General features: G+C 37.4%; 1 protein-coding gene across 1 annotated transcript in view; it reads right to left on the bottom strand.

Annotated features, from left to right (window-relative positions):
- The window catches only part of DMD (dystrophin), a 2077064-nt gene that overhangs the window by 525385 nt on the left and 1529117 nt on the right, over positions 1-22562 (bottom strand). Inside the window, exon 53 of the mRNA XM_021677947.1 lies at positions 14577-14788. Within this exon, the coding sequence (XP_021533622.1) occupies positions 14577-14788 (212 nt within the window). The remainder of the gene's footprint in view (positions 1-14576; positions 14789-22562) is intronic.

The raw sequence follows: 22562 nt of genomic DNA, 5'->3' as shown, positions 1-22562 counted from the left end.
TAAAATCGGATGGAGTGACTTATTCTGCCTATGCCTCAGGTCTGTCATGAGGCCAAACTCAAAACTGCTCGGAAAATTATAAAATAGGACCCTAATATATTTACGGACAAAAAGTTCTACATATGAGTTTCTCTGTTTTGCCTAGGATACCGTGTTGGCATACATAAACTAAGAAATTCATTAAAAAAAATCTAGTTCTGTGAGCTAACAGCGGAAGAGCTTCTTAGCTTTTAGATCCGTTCTCTGGCAATCTCCTACTCTACTCAGTATTGCAGATGAACTAACCCCTCGGCGGATGAGAATTTCCTAGGATTTCTTGCTAGTTGGCTTCTAGATGGGTTAGGCCAGTGAGAGGTCTTGGTAGAACATGGAAGAGCAGGAGGAAGGGGGAAACTCAAGTATATTTTCTCCTCTCTATGTGGGCAGAGCCTTCATGTCTCCATTTCCTAAGGAACAGCCCTTCCCTTTGTAGTGTCAGGACCCTCTGTGCAGCCTCCACAGCAGTTGAGTAAGCACCAGATGGTTCTGGTTTCTGGACTTCAGTAACACTGGTTGGCCCTCCTGCCCTTGAGGTGGCCAACAGCTTCCTGATATTGCCAACCTCCAAGCTGCCCTACTGTCTCCTACTGGGTTTTTCAGGTCTTCCATTAGCCATGGAACCAGTCATTGGTATTAAATTTCCTCTGAAATATCTAGGGTGGTTTCCAGACTGAGCCCTGAAGATCCAAACTGGAAGAAATCTCACAGCAAATAGGCCCTGCCTACAATGACACAGTTTAACATAACAAACACACATTTCATTAAACAGAGATGACATCTTGCATCCTTCTCTTTAGTCTCAGAGGAAGAGGTGACTCTTGTGCTATGGGAAGCAGATCCCTCCATCTGGACACTCATCTATTCTGGGATCTTTGTGTCTTTTCAGTCTCCATGTACTCTTTGTGTCTTTTCAGTCTCTTGTCTCTCTGCAGGGTCTTTCTCCACAGCCTTCAAACATGATTCCCACCGCCAACCCGTTCATCTTCAAACAACAACAACAAAACCTGCTCTCTGTCCTCTATCACAATTAAGGTCCTTAGAAGGCAAATGTTCACTTGTCTCAACCGGATTTCATTCCTGCCCCTCTACAACTTATCAAAATCAGGCTTTTGCCAACACCACCCCACAAAAACTATTCTGACACGTCACTGCTGTAAATTGGATTAGTGGGCCCAATTCTTTACCCCAACTTGTACCCAGGCCCTTTGCTATTTAACTTTTAATTTCCTGCTACAGAAGGCAGAGTTGAGTTTCTGGCCCTTGTCAGTGACCTAATCCTCCACTGTCGCTGCCTTAATTTAGGCTCTCATTATTTCTTGCTTGGATTCTCCAATAACCTTTTTATTGGCTCCTTTCCTCCATCTCAAACCAGACCTTCCATCAACAAACAGCTGCTCAAGTGATATTTTTGAAATGTAAATAGAACCATATCACTCCTCTGTAAAAACTTTCAATGGCTCCCTCTTACCTACAAGACAAAATCCAAACCTCTCTCCTTAGATTACAAGGCTCTCTAATATAGGACCCCCACCTGCACATCCACTTTCACCTTTTGTTATCCCCTTTCCTTTTCCTTTTCTCCAACCCAATCCCATAATTGCCCATCCGATAATACAAAAATCTTGAAAGGTTAAGTGACTTGTTGAAGCTAATCAGTGAAAGAGGCATCACAAAAATGCAAGTTTCTTGACTCCAATATTCAGGGTTCAATCTAGTTAAAGAAGATACACTTCCATATAAAGGAATTTAATGCAAATGATTGGGCTTATTATAACTGAACACTGAAGAATATAAAATAGTCTCCTTGATGATTATAGCATGATTGGAAAATTATTGTGTACAATAAGGTAAGACAATGCCAAACAAAGACAGCAGAAAAAAAATACAGATTTGGTTTATTAAAAAAAAATCACTAAACAATTTAGTCTTAAGTATGAATTAATGTTCTATACATCTCTATTGGGAAAAAGAAACAGTCTTTCTTGCTTGTGTGAATTGAAATGACCTATAAAACCTCTTCATGGATTTATAATAGAAATGTTAAAATATCTGTAAGGAAGCTATTTCAAAAGTAAAGCCTCTCACCATTAACTTCAAGATTCATCTATTAAACCTCTGACATTACCAAACATCTCTGTTTCAGAAGGTAACACTCTATACAGGGGATACTATTTAAGAAAATGGCCCTCATTTTCCAGCTTACTGGAAATGATTAATCTTTTCAATAGCTTTGAGGACTACATGCTAAAGTTGTTACTTTTTTGTCCTTTCAACAATGACTACAAGCTGAGAGCAGGCTAGTAAATGTGTTATCGGCCAACCCATTAGAGTTCCATTATTTTCTGTCTTACATGGCTTCATGTAATGAATTTTCATAATTAAACTAATGGCATACAATTTATTTTCCTCCCTCTTTAGTTTCAGGCCCCATTTCTCTTCCAGCTTTTTTGGAATAAGTTTTATTCAAAAAGAAGGGAGGAGAGCCCTCCAAGTACTTCATTACCTTAATTTCATTATGACATTTTAGAAAGCATTTTCTTTATCTGGGCTCTGTCTTTAATTTGCTGACTTTATTAAAAGGCTTAAGTAGTGTTGTAATTAAGAAATCACCCAGCTACCCCAGGCATCTAAGAGAAGTCTGGTGGAGAGGGTATGGAAATGGTCAGGTGGAAATCGCTTCAGAGAGAATGCCAGAGGATAGGTCCCCAGGAAGTGGCATTTTTCTTGGCTATTTTTCAAACCCCATGAGCCTCCTGTGGTAGAATACATTATTGCCCAGAAACATTCAGTGCCCTTTCATGCCATCTGCACCCCCATTGAATCGGGGATGGCTATGTAACTGATTAGGGCTGCTTGTCACTTACAGGCAGAAGGTTTATGAACTGATGGCATTATTCCTGTTCCCTGCCTCTTTAGTCATGGAAGTATATATCAAGACTCAGCTGTTATCAGCCTTGGTCCCTGAGTGACTAAGCTAAGTAGAACCCTCTTGTGAATCTACAATGGACACGTAACATGAATAAAATATAAAATTTGTGTTAAGCCTCTAGATTTGAAGGTTATTACTGTGGTATAACTTAGACTATCCTGACAGATAGAGCTAGTCAGGTACAACCCTCTCTCCAGAAGGGCAATTCTATCATCTCCAAAAAGTCTGGGGCCAGGGCCAGGGATAGAATAAACTAGTATAATGACTCATAGAGAATAGGTTCTGTTGCTAATACATGTTGAGAAATTACATTTTTTTAAAAAGATTTTATTTATTTATTTGACAGAGGGAGACACAGAAAGAGAGGGAACACAAGCAGGGGGGAGTGGGAGAGGGAGAAGCAGGCTCCCACAGAGCAGGGAGCCTGAAGTGGGGCTCGATCCCAGGACCCTGGGATCACGACCCGAGCTGAAGACAGACGCCCAACGACTGAGCCACCCAGGCACCCTGAGAAATTACATTTCTAAAGCAGTTTATAAACTTGAAGAAACAGGAAAAGATCTGTAGTCTTAATGACATGTAGAAACATGCCTTTTGAAAGCAATTTTGAGATATAATTCACATGACATAAAATCTACCCATTTTAAGTGTATAATGTAGTGGTTTTTAGTATACTCAGAGTTGTGAAGCCATCACCACAATCTAATTTTTTAAAAGATTTATTTATTTATTATTTTAGGGGGAGGGGAAAGGGCAGAGAGAGAGAGTTTCAAGCAGACTCCCTGCTGAGCCCAATGTGGGGCTGCATCCATGACCCCGAGATTATGACCTAGGCTGAAATCAGGAGCTGGACCCTGAGATCATGACCTGAGCCAAAATCAAGAGTCAGACGCTCAACTGACTGAGCCACCCAGGAGCCCCCACAATCTAATTTTGGAATGCTTTCTTCAAACCCAAAAGAAACCCTGTACCATTAACAGTCACTTTCCATTGTCCATTCTCTCCCTCCCCTAGCCTTTGCTGGATATTTCATACAAATGGACTCATACAATATGTGTGAGTGGCTTCTTTCTGTGATTGGCTTCTTTCACCCAGCAAAATAAGTCAGTCAGACAAAGACATGTATCATATGATCTCACTGATAGGAGGAATTCTTAATCTCAGGAAACACAATGAGTATTGCTGGAGTGGTGGGCGGTGGGAAGGATGGGGTGGCTGGGTGATAGACATTGTGGAGGGTATGTGCTATGGTGAGCATTGTGAATTGTGTAAGACTGTTGAATCACAGACCTGTACCTCTGAAACAAATAATACATTATATGTTAAAAGAACGAGAAGGAGAAGAGAAGGAGAAGGAGAAGATGATGATGATGATAGCAGGAAGAGTAAAATAAAGGGGGGGAAATTGGAGGGGGAGCCGAACCATGAGAGACTATGGACTCTGAGAAACAAACTGAGGGTTCTAGAGGGGAGGGGGGTGTGGGATGGGTTAGCCTGGTGATGAGTATTGAATAGGGCACGTTACTGAATAGAGCCCTGGGTGTTATACACAAACAATGAATCATGGAACACTACATCAAAAACTAATGATGTAATGTACGGTGATTAATATAATATAATAAAAAAAATTTAAGAAAAAGCAATATAGATTGATGAAATAAAATTCAAAGTCCAGATGTAAAACCTTGCTTTTAAGGTCAATTGATTTTTGACAAGATTGCTAAGACAATTCAATGGTGAAAGAATAGTCTTTTTAAACCCTTGTGCTTGGATAACTAAATATTCACATACAAAATAGTGAAGTTTGACCCCACATAACACCATACACAAAAATTAACTCTTACATGGATTATGATAGAGCTAAATATAAGAACTAAAAGTTTATTTTTTAAAAGATATATTTATTTATTTTGGGGGGGGGGGCAGAGTGGTAGAGGGAGAGGGAAAGAATCCTCAAGCAGACTCACCACTGAGCATGGAGCAACACGGGGCTTGATCCCAAGACTCTGAGATCATGACCTGAGCCAAAATCAAGAGTCAGACGCTTGACTGACTGAGCCACCCAGGTACCCCAAGAACTAAAACTTTAAATAAAACTGTTTAAGACAACATATGAGTATTATGAGTTAGGCAATGTTTTCTTGTATATGACACCAAAAGCAAGAGTGACAAAAGAACAAATATGTAAGTTAGACTTCATCAGAATTAAAGACTTTTGTGCGGCAAGTGATGTCATAAAGAAAGTATGAAGACAACCCACAGAATGGGAGAAAATATTTGCAAATATCTGATAAGGGACTTGTATCCAGAATACATAAAGAACTTTATAACTCAACAAGAACAAAAAGATAGCCCAATTACAAATCAACAAAGGATCGTAATAGACAGTTCTTCAAAGAAGATGTACAAATGGCCAATAAGCCCATGAAAAGATGGTCAACATCATTAGTCGTTAGGAAAATACAAATGAAAACCATGAGATAACACTTCATAATCACTAGGATGGTTGAAATAAGAAAGATGATAATGAGTTTTGACAAGAACGTGGAATAATTGGAACCTCATACATTGCTGTTGGGAATGTAAAATGTTACAACTTTGGAAAAAAGTTTAGCAGTTCCTGTAGATATTAAACATGAAGCTACTATCTGACATGACAGTGCCACACTCAGGTATGTATCCAAGAGAAATAAAAATGTACATCCACACAAAACCTTTATACAGATGTTTATAGCAGTTATTTGTGATAGCCGAAAAGTGGAAAAAGCCCACATGTTTATCAACTAAGGAATGATTTTTTAAAAGGTAGTATATCCAGCAATTGAATATTATTTGGCAATAAAAATTAATAAAGCACTGGTACCTGCTATAACATGGATGAACCTCAAAAACATTATGCTGGGTGAAAGAAGCCAATCACAGAAAGAAGCCACTCACACATATTGTATGAGTCCATTTGTATGAAGTATCCAGCAAAGGCTAGGGGAGGGAGAGAATGGACAATGGAAAGTGACTTCTTGATATAAATCAAGAGTCAGACGCTCAACTGACTGAGCCACCCAGGAGCCCCCACAATCTAATTTTGGAACGCTTTCTTCAAACCCAAAAGAAACCCTGTACCATTAACAGTCACTTTCCATTGTCCATTCTCCCCCCCCCCCCCCCCCAGCCTTTGCTAGGTTTGGACTTTGTCAAATGCTTTTTCTACAACTACTGAGATGACCACATGGGTTTTGTCACTTATTCTATTGCTATAACACATTATGGAAAGCCCCCATTTATGATGGTTTGACTTAGGATTTTTTTTTTTTTACTTAATAATGGTGTGAAACATATTCGGTGGAAAGCATACTTCAAATTTTGAATTTTGATCTTTTCCAAGACTAATGATATGCAGTATGATACTCTTTCATGATGCTGGGCAGTGGCAGTAAACTGCAGCTCCCGGTCAGCCATATTATCATGAGGAGTAAGCAACTGATACACTTACAACCATTCTGTACTCATATAACTGCTCTGTTTTTCACTTTCAGTACAGTAGTCAATAAATTACAAGAGATATTCAACATTTTATTATAAAACAGGTTTTGTGTTAGATGATTTTGCCTAACTATAGACTAATGTAAGTGTTCTGAGCACATTTAAGGTGGGCTAGCTAAGCTATAATGTTTGGTACGTTAGGTATATTAAATGCATTTCTGGCTTATGGTATTTTCAACTTATGGTAAGTTTTTGAGACATAACCCCATCATAAGTCAAGGAAAATCTGTATGTTGATTCAATTTTGTATGTTAAACTAACCTTGTATTCCTGGAATAAACTTCACTTGATTATGGTATATAATCCTTTCAATATGTTGCTGTATTTTTCTTAAGGTTTTTTGAGTCTATATTCATGAGGTATATTGGTTTGTAGTTTTTTTTTTTTTTCCTGTCATAACTTTGGTTAGGAAATATTCCTTTCTCTTCCATGTTTTGGAAGAGTTTGTGAACGGCTGCTATTAATTCATCTTTAAACATTTGGCAAAATTCACCAGTGAAGCTGTCTGGGCCTGGGTCTTTTCTTGGGAAAAGTTTTAAAATTACTGATTCAATTTCTACACTTGCTATATGTCTATTCATATTTCTTATTTCTCCCATTCATAATATCCTCTTATAATCCTTTTTATTTCTATAAGGTTGGTAGTGGTGTATCCTCTTTCATTTTTAAGATTAGTAATTTGAGCCTTCTCTCTCTTCCTTCTTAAGTCAGTCTAACTAAAGGGTTGTCAATATTGTTGATCTTTTCAATAACTAAATTTTAATTCTTTTGATTTCTCTCATTTTTATTTCCTCTGTTTCATTGATTTCACTCTAATGTTTATTACTTATTTCTGCTTGCTTTAGGTTTAATTTTCTTTTTCTAATTACTTAAGGTAGAAGATTGGGTTACTTATTTGAGATCTTTCTTCTTCTTCTTCTTTTTTTTTTTTTTTAGAGAGGTAGGGTGGAGAGGCAGAGGGAGAGAGAGAGAATCTTAAGCAGGCTCCATGCCCAGCACAAAGCTGACATGGGGCTCCCTCTCACAACCCTGAGATCATAACCTGAGCAGAAATCAAGAGTCTGTCGCTTAACCAACTGAGCCACCCATGAGCCCTGAGATCATTCTTCTTTTTTAATACATGTATTTATAGCTATAAATTTTGCTCTCAACATGCATTAGTTGCATCTTATAAGTTCCAGTATATTGTGTTTTTATATCCATTCATCTCAAAGTATTTTTGCGTCTCCTCTGTGATTTCTTTTTTGACCTATTGGTTGTTTAATAATGTACTGTATCATTTTCTCATATTTGTGAATTTGCCAAATTTACTTTTGTTATTGATTTTTAATTTCATTTAATTATGGTTAGAGAATGTATATTATGTACATTATATGATTGAAATCCTTTTAAATGTATTAAGACTCATTTTATGACCTAGCATATGGTCTATCCTGGAGAATAGTCCATGTGCAATTGAGAAGAATGTATACTCTGTTATTACTGAGTGGAGTGTTCTATGCATGACTGTTCGGCCTTGCTAGTTCATATTGTTTTTCCAACTCTCCCATTTCCTTGTTGATTTTCTGTACAGTTTATCCATTATTAAAAGTAGGGTACTGAAGTCTTTGTTCTTGTTGAACTGTTTATTTCTCCCCTCAATTCTGTCAGTTTTTGCTTACTGTGTTTTTCTTAATTCTTCTCTTCTCCCTTTTCCTTGGTGTGGATTAGGAATTGACCATGTTCACTGACTCTTCTGCCAGCTCAGATCTGATGTTGAGCTCCTCTAGTAAAAATTTCATTTTAATTATTATACTTTTAACTCCAGAATCTCTATTTGGTTCGTGTTCATAATTTATATCTCTTTATTGATAGTCTATATTTGGCAAGACATGCATGTAGGCTTGTAGATCCCCCAGGAATATGTCAGAGCTTTTCAAAGACCTCTGAGGATATCTCATTCCCCAGATCTTCCTTTTCAGGTTTTCTCTAGACCATGATTATCTCAACTGGTATCACAGCCTCAGGCAGTTACTATTTAAACAATGCTGCTGATTGTTTTGGATAGACACTCTGGGGATAGGGCTTTTTCTGGGAGTTAGTGCAAAGTCAGGTCAAATAATGAATGATAAGGCCTTGTGTATAGGTTTGTTCTAGGGAGCTGCAAGACCGGTCAAATAATAATAAAGCCTGGGAACAAAATGTGTCTTTCTGAGGAAATCCAATCCTGGTCTTCCTTCTCTGATGGCTGTAAGGCTCTGATTCTCAAAGTTACTATGGAGTTGGGAGAAAGTGATAGAATAGGCCAAGTTAAAAAGCCTCAAACCCTGCTGTTCTTATTTATTTATTTATTTATTTGACAGAGAGAGCACAAGCAGAGGGAGAGAGGGAGAAGCAGGCTCACCGCTGAGCAAGGAGCCCGATGCGGGACTGGATCCCAGGACCCTGGGACCACGACCCTGGCCGAAGGCAGCTGCTTAACTGACTGAGCCACCCAGGAATCCCAAACCCTGCTGTTCTTACTGAAGTTCAGCAGTTTATAAAATGCTGTCAACCTTTGGTTAATTTCCAGAGTTCAGAAAAGGCAATTTTGACAATTTTTGCAATTTGTTGCTTTTATGGAGGAGTATGTTTACAGAGTTTCTACATTATATTTTTGAGCATGATATAAGTTAAACTATGAAAAGGAAACAAGGCAAAATATGGTGTAATCAGAGCATAATGCTATTCAAGTCTTGGTGACTGTGCATTAAATATTTATATAGTATAGCAGTACCTGGGGAAACTAGCCCATTACTTCGTCTGCTCTATCAGTGATGTAGGAAGCACTCTGGTTGTATGCTTTGAGAAGTTTAATAGCTTCATACATACTTTGGGAGGAAAAGTATGATTAGGTTATTGATTCTTTCTCCTTAATCATGTGGAAGCTTTAGGGGAGAACAAAAGGGAATAAAGAAAATGCATGAAGAAATGACAGGTCCCGGCAAGAAGATTTCTGATGTTTTTCATTACAGTATCAGAAATCCAAACCTCAAACTACCAGTGTGAATCAATTTGCTGATTTAATTTTGTGCAAGTCAAAAAGTAAATAAAATATGTGGGAGAAGAATTCAGCTTCCACTTCTATGCACATCCTTATGGCAGATAAGGATATGATCTAATACTACCCATCCCCCCAAATAATTAAAAGTACAATGTTCTACTTTCATATTTGAAAAAGTTCTCCATTAGCTTCTTTCCTAGTAAAATAATTTGAGATCCTCGAACACCTACTGTATTTACTATATATAACAAGTTCAACTTTTTAAATTAATTACATGATTACAATATATCTATCTTTCAAGCTCCCTAAAGAATGTCTTCAAAACACAGATATTTTGCAGCCTTGGAAATGTTTATTTAATAATTTGATAAATTATTGGATTTCTCGCCTCAGATAGTTTTAAGTATTATAGAGCCAGATCAGCTAAGCTCAAACAAGATTTCACTTCTGTATTGAATTCATGTACTCTTAGCTCAGCCAAGCACAAAACAGCTAATGCCGTCACGTTTGAAAAGCTTTTATGCTGAATTTGACACAAAAGCAATCACAAAGCAGACAAAAAAGGAATTTCTCTTTCAAAAGCTGAAAGGGGAAAAAATAAATGAAAACTCTGAGCCTGGGTAAATCTCTCTTGATACTGGAAAAGAAAGCTTAAAATCATCAAGAAATAATTTTTCCAAAGAATTCATTGCCAAGTTTGGACCAATCTTAATAGCCTGGGGAACAGGTTGTGAAGTCAACCAAGATTCTGCCAAATAAAATAAATCCCATGATGACCGTTGCTGGCAATTTTAGGTGCCAATGTCACACCATCTTACTTCTTATGAAAGTTAAATGGCATCATCTCTCATAGGATTCTGTCATAGCTTATTGGCAGGGAGTTTGATTAAAATGGAAATCCTGTATGATTTTTCCCTAACATCTGTCTTTCCATCTCAAAAAAACATTATTGTTTTACTAGGGCCATGGAGAAGATCAAATGAAGCCGTGTGGTTACCAGAATCAGCTACTTCCTCGCATTATGGGTTATATAGGAAAGAAACTACATATATTATGGGCATCTCTTAATGACCTGCTCATTAATCATCAACATGATGGGCTATCTATAGCTTGTTCTTTTGATAAATCAAGACTCTTTTGTTGCCATCTCCTTCCAGCCTGACCATGCTTTCAAGATGGACTGTCCCTGGATGCTACCTCAGATTTGATTCCTCTCCTCAACAACGGGCTTGTTGTTGTCCCCATTTTTTTTCTCTGCTACTTTTTTTAACCAAGAGGAGGAGGCTGTCTGAATGTCCAATCAGTAAGGAAATGGTTGAGGGTAGAACTTAATGAGATAGTGTAAGGAATTTAAAATGATAATTATCAAAAGTTATAAAGCAATAATCTATAAGTATTTATCTAAGGATACTAAGTTTAAAGTCAGAATTCAAAATTTTATCTCCATAATGAGGACAATGAAAATACATAGATAAGAAATGGAAGAGATTACAGACAAAGATGAGCAATGATGAATCATAAAAATATAAGAATTGCAGATGAATTTTTCTTTAGTCCAGGTGCGATGACTGGTTTAGCTTTTCCAAGAGTATCTTACTACTGTGATGGTGAGGGTAGTCATCAGTGACGCTGCTTCAAGGGAGGCTGGCTGCTTCAATCACAGCTCTCCACCTCCACCTCCATGGACACAGCCTGATGATCGCCTTATGAGGCTCACCAGCTCTTTTGCTAATCTTAGGCACGGAGACTCGGAAAGAATTTACGGAGCAAGGAGATCCTGCTCAAATTATCCAATGCCTCTTTATTTTCACCCTTTCTTTGTAAAAGAAAATTGTAAGTGATAAGCCAGCTATTACCACTCAGTAGTGATAACATATTAGACATAAAGGCCAGATCCCCATTTTATATGCTCCCTAACTTTTAGAAAAACTAAACATTGTAGTTTCATTAAAAAAGGGGATATAATTTGCAATTATCTCTTAGTTTTTCATAGTAAAACAGAATATGAAAACCTCTCCCCAGTATACTGTTTCATCGTTTTCATTTCCCACCTGTTGGCTTATCAGTAATATGATCTTATTTGTCAATTCATAATTACAGTTGTCTCCCTTTCTGATCTTCACAGTGTTTTCTTGATTTGTTTTAGCCACACAGAACACAATGGGTAGAAGAGAAAATCTGTGAAGTCATCTACAAGAGTGATTGCTATGCATTCACATCCTAACTCTATGATTTTTAAGAGTTTCTGAACTTCTCTAGGCTTCAATTTTCTCACCTGTAAACTGTGAACAATGATAGTTTTCATGGAAGATTCCTGAGAGGGTGAAACAAGCCAATATATGTAAAATGATTAGCACAATTTTTGACAATTGGCAAGTACTTGCTAAATGTTAGCATTAGGATTACTTTTAGCTTTAACATAACCATTTAGGAAATGGATGGGAAAATTACAGTTTTGGTCTTTATATAATGAACATACACTGAAAGTGCAGCTATATATATATAGTTGAATTCCTAACATATAACACAAAAACATGAGTTTCTATAGATAATGGCTAAGCCATTTTTATGATGTAGTTTTAGACTGACAATTGAAAACCAATTTTTTTATTTTGAAAGTTTGACAAGGATAGCAATTATAATACCATCTTGTCTTTGTTTTAGGTGTTTAAAACATACGACTTGTTTTGATGATGAAATTGTTTCGTTTTATCCTTTCATATTTTCTTTTGCCCTTCTTTTCATCTCTTATTAAAAGCCCCTTGCTTTTCTAAGGGCTATAAAACCCTAATCATTCTTGCCATCACTTTAAGATTCTTACAGGTTTTAAGATTTCTCATGTGCCAGCTTGCAGAGTCTTCTTGCCCTTATCAAATTTATCACAAATGCCTCTCATCCCTCCTTCCCTTCTTCTAACTCAAGGGTCCAGCCCAAACTCTTTTCCCCTGTTAATTCCTCTCCACCAGTTAATCACTTTCTTCTAAGATCTGCTAGATTCATAGAATCCTGTTTTTGGACAGTAAAAAGAAATGGCATAACATACTGAGTACCTTATGGATAAGACCAGAGCCTTCAAGAACAGCTGCATGAATTCTATCTTTCCTATAGTCAAACTGAGGAATTGGGAACATCATCATTAGAAATTCCTATGCCGGGTGCCTGGGTGGCTCAGTCGTTGAGCATCTGCCTTTGGCTTGGGTCATGATCCCAGGGTCCTGGGATTGAGTCCCACATCGGGCTCCCTGCTCGGGGAGGGGGCACTGCTTCTCCCTCTCCCACTCCCCCTGCTTGTGTTCCTGCTCTCACTATCTCTGTCTCTGTCAAATAAATAAATAAAATCTTAAAAAAAGAAAAAAGAAATTCCTATGCCTTCTATGTTAATCCAAAGGAGAAAATCCTAGTGGCAACAAGTCTCTTGTGAAAGAAATAACTGCTTCCAACAGAGGCAATGATGAGTCTGTAAAATCCTATGTCACTTTCTAACATTCTTGTCATATGAACAAAAATCTTGTCCTCATAGCAACGCAGGTCCTTTGGAGTAGCTACGGCCGAGGCTGGCTAAAAGCTCATTTGCTCACTATTGCTATTTACTCTTCCTTATGTTAAATTGGGAACACGTTCTGGTCAACGGGAGGTGGGTGGAAGTGATGTACATAATCTCCAGGCCTATCCATAGAACCCCATGGATAAACTGGCCACATTCTCTTTTTTTTTTTTTTAAAGATTTTATTTATTTATTTGAGACAGAGAGAATGAGAGAGAGAGAGCACATGAGAGGGGGGAGGGTCAGAGGGAGAAGCAGACTCCCTGCCGAGCAGGGAGCCCGATGCGGGACTCGATCCAGGGACTCCAGGATCATGACCTGAGCCGAAGGCAGTCGCTCAACCAACTGAGCCACCCAGGCACCCTGGCCACATTCTCTCTTACTCTCTTGCAGTGACTGTGGTCAGCCATGAGTTAATAGTATCACAAAATCAGAGAAGCCTGGATTCCTCAAGTCGCTATTTATGAGAGAGCTCCCAGGAAGGGCTCTTCAACCTCCACTGGAGTATGATACAACCAGGGAATTCATCTTTATTATATTAAACTATTGAGATTTCAGGGTTTATGTTTTCCAAATAAACCTAGCATAAATACATATGCCATGTAGCTCAGCACAGCCTAAACACTGACTCATTGAGAAATGGAAGTCACTTCATCCAAGAAAACCACAATATAAGGTCTTTTTTCTTAGATGACATAGCTCATTTGTGATTCAGACAATTGTTTAGCAGAAGGCCTTTTTACACCAGAAAAAAAAATCTATAGAGGGTTTTAATAAAAAATTCAATCTAATCAAGTTCTCACTGTGTTACTTCTCCACTTAGCATTTAAGGTCTTTCCCAACTGATCCATAAATATGAGGTTTGAAAGAATTAAAAGCATGTAAGGCACCAGGCATGATGCTTGATAAAACATAGTCAGTAAACAAGTATTTTTTCCTTTTTCTTTTCCCTTTCTTTTATCACAACGAGTTCTAGACTCTGAAGGGGACAGATATATGATGGAGTTTTGGGGGAAAAGAAGAAGAAGAGAAGGAAGAGAAAGAAGTAGAGAAATTGGTCTGAAGGTCAAAGACCTGGAGAAGAAAGTGAGAAGACCCCTTATCCTTGCCTTATCCTTACACTCCTTCCCCCTTCTCCATTCAGGGCCCTACTTAGAAAGGAACAGACCCATTACTTTTTCTAGGAAGGAATTAATCCCAAATGACTGACTTTACGCTACCACACAATTATGTATATCAACTATGAAGTGATCTCAAAAGATGGTGTAATGTGAAAACCAGCCTATGATATCTGGATTAAACAAAATTAATTTTAAGATTGATATTAGCCATCAGTTTTCCTCTAATCTCTACTTTGGCTGAAAAGTCTACTGTTCATTTCAGCTTAAACATAGTTTTCTTTTAATAAATTTACATTAAAAATAATTAAATTTTAATCCATGGTTATAATTTTATCCAGTATAACTGGTATTTTATTTTAGGAACATATCTATGACACCAACCTTGGTTTCTGTGATTTTCTTTTGGATTGCATCCATTGTGTAGGGAGCCTCCTTCCATGACTCAAGCTTGGCTCTGGCCTGTCCCAACACCTGCTCAGCCTCTTCTTTAGCTTCCAGCCATTGTGTTGAATCCTTTAACATTTCATTCAACTGCTGCCTCCGGTTCTGAAGGTGTTCCTGTACTTCATCCCACTGATTCTGAATTCTTTCAACTGGAATAGAAGGAAAAATGAATATATAGGAGTAAATGCTAGCCTGGAGAAGACATCTGAAATTTAACCTTCAAAGATGATCTCACTTTATATATTATTTATTTAAAAAAATTGTTCATTGTGTTACAGCTAGGATAATGGACAATAGAATTCCTTACTTTTTCCAATGGCAAACATGAGGTTATCTTCCTCAAGGTGACCTAGAACATCAGTAGTGTATGTAAAAATTTAACTGTGTCTATTCTCAATCCCCAGAGCCAAATATGAATAATCTTTTAGAAAAGTACTAGAGCAGAATGCCTGAATCCCCTTGCCCTTACCACTTCAGTGCCCAACAACCTGACTTCTGATACTATCCTTGGCAATTCATTCATTGAAGGATTTGTGGTGCCACAAAGAATCTGTTTTGCCACCTAAGTGGCAGGCTAGACATACCAGTGAATCAATGATTCCCTCCACCCCCCCCTCCCAGGAGCAGCCTGTAACCAAGGGCTGATGGCACATATCAGGGTGTGAATATTTTAGCCCCCTTCATGCCAGGGAGCATTTATTCACTTCACTGGGGAGCACTTATTTTACAAGGGTTCCAGAGTTCTCCTAGTGGGATGAAGCTCCGGTGGCTCACAGGAGTAACCTGCTTGATAATGCACCATCCTTTATTGACTGCCCTGCCTTTCTTACTTGCTCACTCCCTCAACTCCCAAATAAACCACATGCTCTGGTCTTCTTCTGGGGCAACCCAAGAGCAGGTAGGCCTACTGGAAATGTCTTGTAACAATATCTAAGAATTCATACTGGTTATATTCTGTAAGTAAGACAGGCTTATACTGAGGCCATTTTTTGGTATCATTGTGAGTCAAAGATGGAGCTGCCCTATGAATTCTGCTCTGAAGTACTTTATTTTAGTTATGTTAAAAATAAACATGACCACATTGTTTTTTTCTTTTAAGGACCACATTATCTTTTCTTTAAGCTGATTTCATAAAATAGAAATAATGTCCTGGAAAATAAGCAATAAAACCCCTATCAACTTTATCCCTTAAGCAAAACCTGACAGACATTCTAGATTTTTCCTGAGGTCTCAATGAATCCTATATATAATTGGATACTAAGTTCTCTCATACAGAACTCCTCCCACTTTTCACATATTCCCACTGCAAAGCTCTATCATTTTTTGCCTACATGTCTGCAGTAGACTCTACAGCCCGTCTTGTCTCAAGTCTCTGTTTTGTAATGTAATTTTCACACTACAGAGAGAGTAATAATTAATACAAATCTGATCGCCCCACTCCCTTATTTAAACCCTTCAATGTCTCCCCACTGTCCTCTGGAATATTTTAGCTTGACATACATTTTCCTCTGTGATCTGGCCTGGATAATCCAAGAGATTTATTTATAAAGGAACAAATTACAACATAATCCGGGTGTAGGAAAATCACCAAAGATTTCTGAATTAAACACAATTAATTTTAAGGTTGATAGTAGCCATCAGTTTTCCTCTAATCTCTACTTTGGCTGGAAAGTCTACTGTTCATTTCAGCTTAAACATAGTTTTCTTTTAATAAATTTACATTAAAAATCATTAAATTTTAATCCATGGTTATAATTTTATAATTATACAGGATAATACAAGAAATTGGGCCTTGTGGCAGTGGCGCCGTTACTACATTGAGAGCCAGGAAATTGGGGGAGGGGAAAGTCGCCAGAAGCTGAGCATCATGAGGAGAAACCACCTTGAGAAGTGCAGTAACTTTTGCCAAGGGACACCATTGGCCTGAGGCAACTTCACCAGAAGGAACCAGGAGAATAAATATTCTGATCTCACTTTGTCCTCTCTCTCCTACCAAGTCTCCCTGGTGGGTAAACCAACTGGAAGCCAGAGGGCACGGGAGCCCAGTGATGACACACATCAGCCCCTCAGAGTAGAGACCAAAGAGGAGAAGGGCCAAGAGGAGCTTTGGATAGATAAATAAAATGTACACAGCACAGTACTGTAAAATTGTCCTTCATGATGTTAAGTTTAGTCCTTCTTAATTAACTCTATTGTTGTCCCCATAAAGTTAAGATAACTTAGGAGCTAAAGAAGTACTTGAGATTTTCTGTGAATAAGCATGAGAACTAGACAAACCCTAGAAGACTAGTGATTGTGACATGAAATCAAGAATCTGGTACCTAGAATAGGTAAAACCAGGTGAGTGGCGCTCATCATAAACGACTGTTTTTATTGGGTTCATTTCTCTTTGGGTATTTGCTTGGTGTTGCAAAACCAGTCAGCATATTATATTCCAATTTAGGTTAACACGTGTTAAAACAAATGTCAGTCTCTCTCTATAATCTCTGAGCACCCTTCTTTTTTGTTTCTTTGTTTCATTGTTATTGCCTCACAGGGTAGTGCGACACCTACTATAGGTGAGATTTACAGTTATTAATTAGTCTTCTGTTTAATCTTTAGTTTACAAAATTAATAGTGTAAATGCTATTATAAGAAAGCTGTTTAAAATATGTCTTTACATATTCTGAAATAATTCTCCATCAGTCATAGAAATAACTGATATTCCAATTACAAACCACTTTTTCAACTTATCATGGCCGGCTACTTTATTATGCATAGTTGGCACTATTTTTTTCTTAGCCTATTTTTATATACTACATGTATATGAAAATAACAAAATTGGCTTTCCTAAAAAAGTCTCTGATTCCAATTTGTTTTTGCATTAATCAGCCTTGATTAGTGACATTATGCTAGCAAACTTTTTAAAATGCTTAGTATTTTTGATATAAACATGGTAAACCATTTGCATTCATGCCAGCGAGTATTTCATACATCTTATAGTTTATTTCAACAGTGTAGACATAATCTTGTATTTAAAAAGGCCATCATAGGAGAAAAAAATTAAGATAGTTCTTCCTATTGTATGTTTATGTATCTCTTCATTGTGGAAAAAGGAGGAAACGTTCATAGCCCAGATCATTATTTCAGACAAATATACCATTTGAATGCTTGTTCAGTCACAACGGTAAAAGTTTTCAACCCAAAGGGGTCATGTGTATGTAATGTAGCAAGGAAAACTGGTTCATCCCACTAAGGGCATGCTTTCTCATCCCTGACCTTCAACTGTACATGATCCATCAGATAATACTTAACTAAATAAAATTACGAGCTACAGACTCACTCAATAATCCATCTACCCCTCCAAGTACCCCTACCCATGAATCCATTCATCCAGCCTGACAGTCACCATTTTATTTACCATCTACTAGATACCAGGCATTAGGCTAAGCTGTGGGGAAACAAAGGAGTCAAGACAGATTTCCTGGCTTCTGCTTGGTGCCTGTTAGATAAAACTGTTATTTGCTATCTACCCAAAGAATAAAGATGAACAGTTCCAGGGAAAAGATAATGAGTTCAATCTTGGACCTATTCAGTGGGAGGCTTTGAGGATCATCTACAAAGGATTATCATTTTAGTCACATGGACTGAAGGTGCGATGGCAAAGCCATGTATCTGGGGAGAGAGAGGAATCCAGGATTAGAAATTACTACAGAGAAGTAATGAAGACCTCAATGTGAATGCATTCTCATTGACAGGGTATGTAGATTGAACAGAACACAGGGGTAAAGATCAAGTCCTGGAAAGTACAACACATAAAGACAGAATGAAGCAAAAGTAGCCAATAGGATGAATGAATGGCTAGAGAGGTAGGAGGAATGCCTGGAAAGTGTACTTTCATAAATACATGGATAAGAAAGAATTGCAAAAACCCAAAAGTGGTTAACACTTCTAAAAGCCATATAAACGTCATGCCAGATAATAAAAATCATAATAATTAACATTACTTGAATTCCTCCACTGCTTAAGGCACGGTTTTAAGTTCTGTATGAGTGTTAATTCATTTAATCATCATGATGATCTTATGACGTAGGTATCATTGTTTATGCTGCTGTTGTTGCTACTTCTCATTGAACAGAGGAAGAAACAGACTTCATTAAAGAATCGACATAAGGTCATACAATTAGTGAGTGGGAGAGCCAACACGTGGACCCAAATAGTCAGACTCCCCAAAGCCATGCCAAAAGTATCCATTGGCTTTGACCACATGGAATTCCCTCAGGACCATACACAAAGTAATTTTATTGGTGTGGTGGAAATCTTACTGTAAGGGATTGGCAAATGAATGAGCCAATGATAAATGAGAGTTGGAAGATAATTACCCTTTGTGGGTGACAGCGGTGAGGTGCATTTTTCACTGTCTCCCAGAGTTCACTCATCAGGGTTGAACTCAAATTGCCCACAGCAATAACCTGCTCGATAATTGGCTCAACTATTGGCTTCTTTCCCTTTTTGCTGCGTCACTCTCTTACTGGTACTTCCTGGGATCAGCTTACAAGTAAAACACTTTCACTCAAGTCATTGTTTCAAGGTCATCTTCTGGGGGAAGCTGGTCAAAGTTAGAATTCTATTCGTTAAAAAAAAAAAACAACAAAAAAACCTTAGTGCACAGCCCAGTGCTTGGTGCCTGGTATACTTTCAATAACTGTCTGTCAAATGAATTGTATATGTAGACTATTTTAATTATCCATGCTTCCCTTTTATAATGATGTAAAAATGCCACTTCCAAAGTTAACCCTTGCCCAGGACCTTGAGTCTTTCTTCTTTACAAGGAGTCACTGTCTCTTTACTGCATTTCAAGTTTACATAAGTTGAACACTGGTTTAAGAATTATGCTCATCATCACTCATCATCAGGAAAATGCAAATCAAAACTACACTGATATAGCACCTCACACCTGTCAGAATGGCTAAAATCAACAACATAAGAAACAACAGGTGTGGGAGAAGATACAGAGAAAAAGGAACACTCACGCACTATTGGTGGGAATGCAGAGTGATGCAACCACTCTGGAAAACAGTGTGGAGGTTCCTCAAAAAGTTAAAATTAGAACTCCCTTATGACCCAGCAACGGCACTGCTGGGTATTTACCCAAAGAATACAAGAACACTAATTCAAAGGGATACATGCACCCCTATGTTTATAGTAGCATTATTTACAATAGCCAAAATATGGAAGCAGCCCAAGTGTCCATTGACTGATGAATGGATAAAGAAGAGGTATGTATATAGATATAGATATAGATATAGATATAGATATAGATATAGATATACACACACAATGGAATATCACTCAGCTATAAAAAAAAAAGGAATGAAATCTTGCCATTTGCAATGATATGGATGAATCTAGAGAGTATAATGCTAAGTGAAATAAATCAGTCAAGAAAGACAAATATCATATGATTTCACTCATACATGGGATTTAAGGAACAGAAAAAAGCAAAGGGAAAAAATAAGAGAGACAAAGCAAGAAACAGACTCTTAATTATAAAGAACAATCTGACAGTTACTGGACGGGAAGGGGTGGGGGGATGGGTGAAACAGGTGATGGGGATTAAGGAGTACACTTGTAGTGATGAGCACTGGGTAATATATGGAAATGTTGTATTACTATATTGTACACCTGGAACTAATATAACACTGTATGCTAACTAATTGGAATTAAAATAAAAACTTAAAAAAAGAATTGCATATTTCCCTCTTCATTTTCCTCTCATTCTTCACGATCTCTATTTTAAGCAAACAAATATTTTCTGGGCATCTTTTGTTTCTGATTTAATGCCTCTGCCACAACCGTATTTTTTTGGTATGGAACATCTTCAATATCATATTTACTAGTAGAATATTCTCATCTGATAAAAATCCATAAATTAAAAGGTATGTTGGTATGTGAGGGGGATTCTTGTGAGCCAAAAGAATCAATGATCTTTCTTTCTCTAATATTCTTAAAATAAACTGTAGATCAGAGAGAATCTGTTGGCATGCCTTTTTGCCTCAGTCTGTCTTTTTAATTAAATCTGAGATGGCATAATATAGAAGAGTATATGTATATTTCAGATAAGGATATTTTTATGGGCATTTTCAAATTTTAAAACTACTGAGCTACAGAGGCTAATAACAATAAAATATCATATTGTTATTAACAAAGTATGAAGAGATGAATACTAGAAAGATAGTAAACAGATGTATCAACCCTTGTGAAATAAATACACATATGGAAGAATCGATTTTGCAGAGCAGAAATTATGGAGAGATTATTTCCCTTACAAAAGGATTCACCATAAGATTTCTTTAGTCAACTTTCCAGGTATATTTAAAATATTATTTGACTGGTATTCCACTCCCAGGTATACATCCAAGACAAATACATACATGTATTGGCCAAAAGACATGTACTAAATTGGAAGCTTCCCCTAACTGGAAACTACCCAAATTCCCCTCTACTGGAAAATGGATAAATACACTGTGGTATATTTACCAATAGAACACTACCTAGCAACAAGAATAAAATATCTACAACTTATGCAATAGTATGTATTAATCTCACAAACATAATGTTGAGGGAAAGAAGCCAGCCAAAAACAAGGGCATACTGTTTTATTTCACTTATATAATGTATAAAAAGAGGAAAAAGTAAGATGACTGTAGAAGTCAGGATGTGGTTATCCTTGTGGGACTGGTAGTCACTGAAAGAGACATAACGGATGCTTCAGAAGTTCTGGATATTATTCTCTTTCTTGATTTGAGGGCTGTTTACACAGTTGTATTTAGTTTGTGCAAACCCACCAAGCTAAACATTTGTAACATGTACATTTTCCCTTATGTCTATTGTACTTCAATAAAAATTTAATGAAGTGTGATTTGACTTGTAAAATGTATTGTGCATACAACGTTGGAGAATTCGTCTTTTCAAAAGGGTTGCAACCTGTGAAATATGCATTACTGGCAGATACGAATGGTAATAAGAGATGCAATGGTTTTGTTAAGGATACAATACAATTTAGGTCTTAGACTGGTGTGATAAAGAACATCTCAGACATACTCATTGGCCAGTGAACCAGACTAGACTCACAGAAACAAATCAGCACATAGAGACTAATGAAGCAGCTATTTGGTTATTTAACAACAGAAACAAAGCACAGCAATTGATTGATATAGCTGTCCTAAGAGCAGACCCTGCAGAAACATATACAAAAGAAAACCTTAGAAGTATGATATATATTCCATTTTGTCAAGGAATGAAAGTAAACATAAAATCTGCAGATCATCAAAGAGAAGCTGTTATTTTGGAACTGGGCCATTGCAGTAGTTGGGACATCATATGGACCTGCTAATTGTCCATGCCTCGGCCAACAATTCAAACCGCAGAATGTCACCACACTTGCAACACTGCACCCAGGATATTACTGATAGACCAAAGACATATTATGGCAGTGTACTTGGTCACTAGAGCCCATACTGTTAGATTTACATTTATACCAGATTTATCTGACTTGCAAAAGTGAAATAATAATAAAATATATGCATATAAACTCAGACAATCTGTGCCTGTTGGTAATTGAAGAGCTACCCAAATGTGTGTATTTCTCCTTTCAGAGGGCCATCGTGGAAAGCTTCTCAACTGATTTGTCCAGTAGGTAGATGCTGGATAATGAAGGGAAATAAATAACCAATGCTAAGACTCAGGACGACAGACTGGGACTCAGCATGTGTCCTGATTTACAGATCTCTAGAAGTGTCAAATTGGAAACTCAGCAATCATGTCAAGAACCACAATACTGCAGAGAAAGAAACAGTTCAGTTGATTGAGTACTAACCAATCTTTCACTTCATGTTTTTAAGCTAGCTGTGTTTGATTATCGATATACATTCTTGACTGATA

The sequence above is a fragment of the Neomonachus schauinslandi genome, chromosome X (genome assembly GCF_002201575.2).
Source record: "Neomonachus schauinslandi chromosome X, ASM220157v2, whole genome shotgun sequence".
Taxonomy (NCBI): Eukaryota; Metazoa; Chordata; class Mammalia; order Carnivora; family Phocidae; genus Neomonachus; species Neomonachus schauinslandi.
This window is presented reverse-complemented; position numbering and strand designations above follow the sequence as displayed.